General features: G+C 38.7%; 1 protein-coding gene across 1 annotated transcript; it reads left to right on the top strand.

The window, feature by feature from the left end:
* Nucleotides 1-3351: 3351 nt before the first annotated feature.
* Nucleotides 3352-5566, top strand: LOC149053894 (uncharacterized). The gene is made up of 2 exons (XM_089197615.1): nucleotides 3352-4114; nucleotides 5358-5566. The coding sequence occupies exons 1-2, from the start codon at nucleotides 3373-3375 to the stop codon at nucleotides 5417-5419; spliced, it is 804 nt and encodes a 267-aa protein (XP_089053741.1). The 5' UTR covers nucleotides 3352-3372; the 3' UTR covers nucleotides 5420-5566.
* The last annotated feature ends 3496 nt before the right edge of the window (nucleotides 5567-9062 follow it).

Below are 9062 nucleotides of genomic sequence, written 5' to 3'. Positions count from 1 at the left end.
TCGTAGAGGAGCAGTTATCGTAGCGTAGTTTGGAATGTAACGAGACACATATTGAGCCATTCCCAGCAGAGACTTCACCTCGCCGATGCTTTCTGGCTTGTTCATGTCAGTGATCGCTTTGATCTTGGCTGGGTCTGCCTTGACTCCATTCTTGCTGAAAATCTGTCCGTAGAACTTAATCTCACTCCTTGAAAAGGAACATTTCTCCTTGTTCAGGCGTACGCCATGTTGTTTCAGCCGTTCCAGTACACCACGGAGGTTCTCATCATGTTTCTTCTGAGTTTTTCCATAAACGATAATGTCGTCGGACATATTCTTGCATCCAGGGAGGCCTGTGAGTATTTCTTCGATTGCGTTCTGAAAGATCTCGGATGCTGCGTTAATTCCAAACATGAGGCGCTTGTATCTTCGGAGTCCGACGTGTGTGCTGAATGTGGTAATGTAGCGGCTCTCTGGGGCCAGCTCCAGTTGGTGGTATCCAGACGAAAGGTCTAACTTGCTGAAGACTGTCGCTCCGTTGAGGTCAGCAACCAGATCGTCTATGGTCGGCATCAGGTGTTTTTCTCGTTTAACAGCCTTGTTGGCCTCTCGCATGTCCACACATATTCTCACTTCACCAGAGCTCTTGGGGACTATGACAATAGGGCTCACCCAGGGTGTTGGGCCCGTTACAGTCTCGATGATGTCTAGCTCTTCTAATCGCTTTAACTCCATTTCGACATCCTTTCTGACATGGAAGGGTATCCGACGGTGTGGTTGTTGTTTGGGTGCAACGTTAGTGTCTATGTGAAGCTTGATGACTTTCCCTCGCACTTTGCCGATTCCACCGAACAGGCTTTCCAAATCTCCGTTAATGGGGGACTGGGGACTGGTCTCGTCAGGTTTGACTTGATTGATGATCTTGAGCACACCAAGTTTCGTAGCAGTGTTAAAACCCAGGAGGTTTCCTGAAGCACCTTTGATGACGTGCAAGGTTGTCCATGTGCTGCTGGCGTTGGCGAATATTTCGGCTTCGATGGTTCCCAGAACAGGTAGGGGTGTGGATGATCCGTAGGAGAAAATTCTGCGCTTGGAGGCTTCTGGTACCTTCCGTTGGTATAACTCCCTGAAGGTGCGTTCGTCTATGAGATCGACCGATGCACCGGAGTCGACCATCATTTCGATTTGCTTTCCATCGATCCTGACGTGGCAAGTTGGTTGCTTGTCACCGCCTATAGTGTATACGTATTCGTCATTTTCAGCCGTGTCTTCATGTGTGACGTGTTTTGCTGACTCAGGTGGATTTGTTCTACAAACACGAGCAAAATGGTTTAGTTTGCCACAGGAGGTGCACTTCTTGTTCCTCGCGGGGCAGGAGTCTTTGTGAGGGTATGGTCCGCCACAGTTCCTACATTTAATATTCTCTTTTCGGGAGTTGCTGCGATTGCGTGACTCGTAGCGAGTGCGTGACTCCTGGCGAGGTTGTTGATGGCGCTGTTTCCCTTTGAGATGTGTCGAGATTCCTCTCTTCTTAAACTTTACCGCGTTTACGGTTTGTTCGTGATTTTCTAACTCCTTTGCTTGTATTTCGCTTAATTCTAAGGCTCTACCAGCTTTCATGAGGCCGGCTAAGTCGAGGTCTTCTCGCAGAGCTTTGCGCCGTAGGGAATTCGATTTACAGTTCAAGATAATCTGTTCTTTGATTTCTTTGTCTGGATTTGTGAAATCGCAGGTCTTCGCTAGGCTTCTCAAGCGTGTGTGAAAGCAGTCAATGTTTTCTCCGTCTTTTTGCTTGGCTTGCCGGAAATTGTACACTTCGTACGTTACGTTGACTTGCGGAGAGAAGTGAGCAGTTAGTTTCTCGACGGCCTTTTTGTAATCTTTGTCTCCACCGACGTCTTGAAGCGTGTCGAAGATCTCGTCGACTTCTGGACCGCCGTAATGCAGCAAAAGGGCTCTCTTCTGCGTATTATCGGAGATTCCCATTCCAATAGTTAGTCTCTCGAATCTTCCTAACCATTTCTTCCATCTTGGGCCTGCATTTCCATCGAGGTGAACTTCAAACGGTGGGAAGTTTGGTAGAGAAATGGCCATGATGTTTACGCGGGAAAATGCTTCGGAGGTCGCTTTGGATTTTTCTGTGAAAATCACTTCGGAAATCCCGTTAAATCCTTTTGGTTTTGTTGTGCGTGTGTTCTATGAATAATCCTCGTCGCCAGATGTGGTGTTTACGGTTAAATAACCACTGAGACGTTCGGTAGAAACACAACGATATTTAATCAACCTGTGAGACGAAACCCGACTACAGAATAGCTTCTCTTCATAAGGACCGCGTGTGCATTCCGAACATTATGATTGGCAGCTGTCAGAAACACTACAGTTGGTACACCTAAATGAAACATGGCTTCACTGGCCAGGAACTCATGCACTGATGACCTCAACACTGCATGTCCATCACCAGGTCTGATCAGTACAATTTATTTAGAATTCCACTATAAAAAGCATGTTCAGTATATTTTATTGAAGTAAATAGCTTATAGGAAAAAACAAGAGGTTTGACACATATTCAGAGTTGCAAATATTGCCCCCTCTATGTAATGCAGCAGAGGATAATAGAAGATGGCAACTGACTGAAAGATTTTACAAATAAATGTAAATCATTTAGTTTAAAATCAAAACTAAACCTTAAAGATGTGGAGAAGGCTAAAAATTGCTTAAACAGTACCTTGAATAGGGAGTCCTCCCTGAGCCTTTTATCTGAAGTTCCCACCTCTCCCCTATCCTGTTTAAATATTTAAAAAAGTATCAAGTCTTTTCACATCCAAATATAAGCTTAACTCCTGGATTTCCAATACTGTTATTACAGTTCTAGAAACACTAATAGGAGTTTCCTTCACAGCTGTGCTTTGGTTAATATTTATTGGGGTGCTTTGGTTAATATTTATTCGGGTTGAATATCAATTGGGACATCATCCTGTTTTCTTCTCCGGTTGCTGATACTATTCTGTACATGTAACAAATTTCAATAAAGTAAAGGTATCTCGTAAAATACTTGCATCACAGTAAAAAAGAATGGTACAAGACATGTAATTAGTAACTTGTATGTTTTCCATTACCTATTCGTGTATTCCCCCAAAATTACAGGACAACCATCTCCTAGCTGACCTGCCCAATCGCCAAACTTAAAAAAGAATCAATTCAGCCCACAGAAGCACCAGTAAAATAATAAATTCAAGTTTATTAGATTGTGCTCGAGTCCTTTCATTAACAGCTTGTTTAATTAATTTACAAGAATATGATCCCAGGGAGATTTGGGCATGGCTTCGAGGTAGTAAGACGTGCCGTTCCGCGCTCTGCTCGAAAATTATCTAAAATGGCTTCAAAGTTTTTAGTATGAGTATTCTGCGCTCAGGAAAGAAGCTTAAAGTTCAGTCTACCATGTCGGCGGAAAACGTTGCGGAGCTGAGTCGCCTGGTGAAAAGTCTTGCAGAAAAAATCGATAAGTTGGAAGCTTCGAGCCAAAGTCGCCATGATACTATCTTAACGAAGCTGACAACGCTTGAAACTACAACGAGCGAATTATCCGCAGGTTTAGAAGGGATGAACCAAGAAATGGAAGCAGTGAAACAAACCTTGCAGAAGAAAGCTGATTTAGTACAAGTGGAACTACTTGAGAAGAAATTAGAAGAAATGGAGAATCGTTCTAAGAGAAATAATATTGTTATTTGGAACATTCCAGAAGGTGCTGAAAAAGACTCGTCCTGCTTAGCGCTTGTAACTTCGATCTTGACGGAACACATGGGCCTAGAGGAGATAGAAGTAATGCGGGCCCACCGCACAAATATCAAACAAAGGCAAAGTCCTACAAGTGGTGCAACTCTACCTAGGCCAGTTCACGTATATTTATTAAAATATACCGCCAAGGAATACATCTTGCGTAATGCGGCCTCTAAGTTAAGAGAGAATCCTTTCCATGAAGCAAATCTCTACATTTCAGACGACGTATCAAAATCTGTGAGGGAGCAGCGCAAAAAGCTTAAAGAGAGGCACCTGAATGAAATCCGTAGTCGAGAAGATGTCCAATTCGCCTATATTCCTTGGAGCGTACCGGCCAGGATCATTTTTAAATTGAATGGTGAGTCAAAACTTAAGTCCTTCTACCTGCAAGCTGAAAATGCCAACACCAGCTAAACCGACTACTGGACTTGATCGCGTATTGCTTTACTATCAAATATACTATCTTTGCTCTAGAACTGTCTACAATATTTTAAGATGAATTATCTAGCTCTTCATTTAATTTCACGAATTCGAAGGCCGCTCTTTGTTAATCTTTTTTTTTTTGACAAATGATAAAATACATTTATAGGAAGCCATAATTACTGTCAATCATGTTATTAAGTTAATATTTATCGGTTTGGAGCGAGTGCGGCTGAAGGGGAGAGAAAGGATGCTACACTCCTTCAGGAGGAAAGATGAAAATTTGAAATTTGATATTATTTTCCAAGCTAAATTATTTACTATGTGTTTATATTTTTGTGTCAGTGTTTTCGTTTCTTTGTGTAGAGCGATGCAAATCATTATTCAAAGGTGTGTTATAAGGCAAATGGTCTTCCAGGTTTTTTCCGTACCAAATAAGAAAAATCATAGCAGAAATGAGTGATTTTAGAATGCTTTCATTAAATGTTAGAGGCTTGAGCAATTTTAAGAAACGACGCGCAATTTTTGCATGGTGCAGAAAACAAAATGCAAATATTATTTTTCTTCAAGAAACGCATTCAACTGGAAACAATGAGAAACAATGGAAAGCTGAATGGGGTGCCCCTCTGGAGCTCGCTCATGGGAGTAGTGGTTCAAGGGGTGTTGCAATACTCTTTCGAAAGGGGTTTGATTGCAAGATAATTAAAAAAGTCATTGATCCCAATGGGAGATATATTAGTATTGAAGTTCAAATCAATGATGAAAAATATTTTTTAGTGAATGTTTACGGTCCAAACAATGATAATCAAGCTGTGCAATTCTATGATCATTTAATTGACGTTCTAAGGAAAGAAGGTCTCGCTTATGAAGATAAAATAATAATAGGTGGTGACTTCAATTGTCCCATTAATCCGCTACTGGACAAAAAAGGTGGGATACTGGTATTAAGGAAGAAAGTTGTTGAACGCATTGAAGAATTACAAACAACATTTAATTTGCATGATGTATGGCGTGTAAAAAATCCCCAAGCAAAAAGCTTTACATGGTCCCGAAAATCTCCATTTATTTTTTGTAGATTAGATTATTGGCTCATCTCAAATTCACTTCAGGACTTGATTAAAGATGTCAACATCATTGCAGCAATAAGGTCCGATCACTCAGCAATTTTCTTACATCTACAGGAAATCGAAGAATGTCAGCGAGGCCCGGGGTTTTGGAAAATGAATACTTCCTTATTGACTGATGAAAATTTTGTTCAAAAGATGAAAGAAAAGCTAGACCAATGGAAAAAAGAGGGGGAGGAATTTTCAGATGTGAGAGTTGCTTGGGATTGGATTAAATATAAAGTCAGACTCTTTTGCATAAATTACTCAAAAGAAGTAGCTAAGACCAAAAGGGAGAGAGAAGAAATGCTGCAAAGAAAATTGCAAATTGCTCAAGCACAGTTTCAGCAGGCCCCCTGTGAGGAGGTCGAAAAAATTCTTGATGAATGCAAAGCGGACTTGGAAAATTTTTATGAGGAAAAGGCTAATGGATTAATTGTGCGTGCCAGGGCGAGGTGGCATGAATACGGAGAAAAGAGTACTAAATATTTTTTGAGTTTAGAAAAGAGAAATTACACCAGGAAACACATAAGAAAGCTCTGTTTAAGTGGAGTCATTACTAAAAACTATCAAAAAATATTGGATTCCGCTACGGAGTATTACAAGAACTTATATAGTAGCAAATTGAAGGTAGACCAATCTGACTCATTACATCACTTTCTTGGAAATTCGAATATTCCACGACTATCGCAAGAGGAAAGATTAAGCTGCGAGGGTCAAATAACCATAGAGGAATGTGTTAAAGCACTTGATACCTTTGACACGGGGAAGACGCCTGGAAATGATGGAATTCCTTTTGAATTTTATAAATTTTCTGGAATTCTGTTGGTGAATTAATGACTGAAGTTTTTAATCATTGTTTTGAGCTAGGGCAAATGTCAAATTCTCAAAAGCAGGCGATCATCACCTTGATCGACAAAAAAGGAAGGGACAGGATGTTTTTGGAAAATTGGAGACCAATCTCGTTGATTAATGTCGACTCAAAAATCGCAACTAAGGTCATCGCAAATAGAATAAAAAATGTTCTTCCCTCTGTAATCCATGCAAATCAATCCGGTTTTATGAAGGGTAGGTTTATTGGGGAAACAGCTCGTTCAATCTTAGACATTATCGCTCATACTGAATCACTACAGTTACCAGGTGTTTTACTGTTTATTGATTTTGAAAAAGCTTTTGACTCCATAGAACATGAATTTCTTTATAAAGCATTAGAGTGTTTTAATTTCGGACCCTCCTTCATGAAGTGGATTCAAACGTTTTACAATAACCTCTCAGGTTGTGTTCTTAATAATGGTTTTTTTCTCTTCTCCTTTTCAACTAGAAAGGGGTGTTAGGCAGGGAGACCCTCTGTCGCCTTATTTATTTTTAATTGCCATTGAAATTATGGCGATATCTATAAGAACAAATGAGAATATTGAAGGCATAAAAATCGGGGAAGATGAAACTAGGTCTCTGTTGTACGCCGACGACATGACAGCTACTCTAGCAAATATTTCATCAGTCGAAAAAGTAATACAAATCCTTAATGACTTCGAAAAATGTTCTGGCTTAAAAATGAACCTTTCTAAAACCAAAGCTATGTGGGTTGGAAAAAACAAAAATTCTTTAGAAACACCTCTGGACCTTGAGTGGTGTACAGGTGTTAAGACCCTAGGTATTCACTTCTCCTGTGATCAAGAACAAGTTATAAAACAAAATTTCCAGGATAGATTAAATGAAGTTCAAAAAATGATTAATTTATGGAAACTCAGAGGTCTCTCCCTATTTGGCAAAGTAACAATAATTAAATCTTTCCTAATCCCAAAATTATTATATGTTTCCTCAATAATAGAAACCCCACCCGAAATTATTAAACAGATGGAGAAAATGATCTACAAATTTTTGTGGAAAGGCCCTGATAAAGTCACAAGGCTTTCTGTGATAAATACTTTAGAGAATGGTGGACTGAATCTCACAGACCTTGAGCTACATATTAAAGCATTAAGATTGTCCTGGATTCCGCGTCTCATAGATGAGAAGGAAGGGCCCTGGATTTCTTATCTCAAATACAACTTTAAAAAATACGGAGGATGTTTTCTTTTTAGATGTAACTATGATGTAAATGATCTTGAGTTAAGTCTTAGTAAGTTTTACTTACAGCTTCTAAGATGGTGGGCGGATTTTAGATGCTCCTTTTCTGATGTGAATTATTCTCAAAATGTAATTTGGAATAATAAGGATATACGAATTAATAATAAACCTGTTTTTTATAAAACATACTTTGACAAGGGCATAACTTATTTGAATGATTTACAGTTCGATGTTGACAATGTGCGTTCTTATGAATTCTTTAAGCAAAAAGGACTTAACACTAATTTCCTGACTTGGACAGCCTTGAGATCTTCTATTATTAATATGAAATCAAAAAGCTCCTGCCCCATCCCCACAGCGGGTAATCTCGATCCTATGAATTTTGATTATAAGTCTAAATCTTTTAATGCATATACTGCAAAGTGTAAACAGTTTTATCCTACGATGATAACAAGCAAAGCGAGAATCCCGAATGGCTTTAAAAAGTTGACAGCGGATTTTGAGCTTTCAAATGCGCAGGAAGTTTTCTCTATTCCTTATCTTGTTGCGAGCGAAACGTATGTTTGGACGTTTCAATACAGAGTATTGAATTTCATTTTGTTTACAAACGATAAATTGTTCAAAATAGGGTTAAGTGATTCGGACAAGTGTTCTTTTTGTGGAACCTATACGGAAGATCTGTACCACCTCTTCTTTAACTGCTCCTTTGTGCAAGCTTTTTGGAACGTATTTACAGTCTGGTGGTTTGATCTTAGTGGCGAATATTTAATTTTGTCTTTAAAAGATATTATGGTTGGCTTACTTCAGAGGAATGATCTGTTAAATTATTTGATAATTTTAGGGAAATTGACTATTTGGGAATGTAGAAAAAATAACACCTCTCCAATATTTAGATTGTTTTTGCACAAGGTTGAAGTTAAAAAACAAGTTGAAAAAATAATTGCTATAAGAAACAGAAAGCTTCGCGATTTTCAACTTAGATGGGAATTTCTCATATAATTTTGTGTTTGCCCTTTTTTTAAGGAAAAGAATGGAAGACCAATGCATAAACTTAGATCTCATATTCTTCCTTGTTTATTAGTTTATTGTAGTTTATTTTTGTTAGAGAATTAACTGGGCGTCGCCATCGCCGGTATGTGTCACTGTGCAATGTTAAAAGAAAATAGTACTTTTTGTATGTAATGGCATAATTAGAAGATTGTGTTGTTAATAGAGCTGGATACTGTAAGTAGTGTAATTATTAGTGACTGTAAGTAGTGTAATTATTGGTGACTGTAAGTAGAGTAATGTAAATAAGCATTGTAATTAGTGTAAGTGGTGTTTCATATTGTATTGTAAGCATTGTGTTTGTAATTTAAAAATAAAAATTAAAAAAAAAAAAAAAAAAAAAAAGCTTTTTTATTCTTTACGATGGCCAATTTACGTTTCCAACTCACTTGTCAACATTAGATTACCTGCTTTTGTGGAACTGTTTACCATATCAGCACCTCAGTGTCGATGGTCTTTTGTTTTATGACAGCAAAACAATGCGAATGCCAACCACATCAACATCTTATTTTTCGTTAGAATTCGTTTTTTTTTTTTTTTTTTTTTTTAAAGTAACTTTGTGTTAGCATGTAGAGTGGTATGTTGCTCGTACCAATCAGATCGCCGCATTTGGGTATGTATCTCGCACCGGTCAGATTGCTGCATTAGGGTATGCAGTGGCGGATC

This window comes from Pocillopora damicornis, chromosome 1 (genome assembly GCF_964200805.1).
Source record: "Pocillopora damicornis chromosome 1, jaPocDami1.2, whole genome shotgun sequence".
In the NCBI taxonomy this organism is placed as follows: Eukaryota; Metazoa; Cnidaria; class Anthozoa; order Scleractinia; family Pocilloporidae; genus Pocillopora; species Pocillopora damicornis.
The sequence above is the reverse complement of the archived record's forward strand: the minus strand, read 5'-3'. Positions and strand labels throughout refer to the sequence as shown.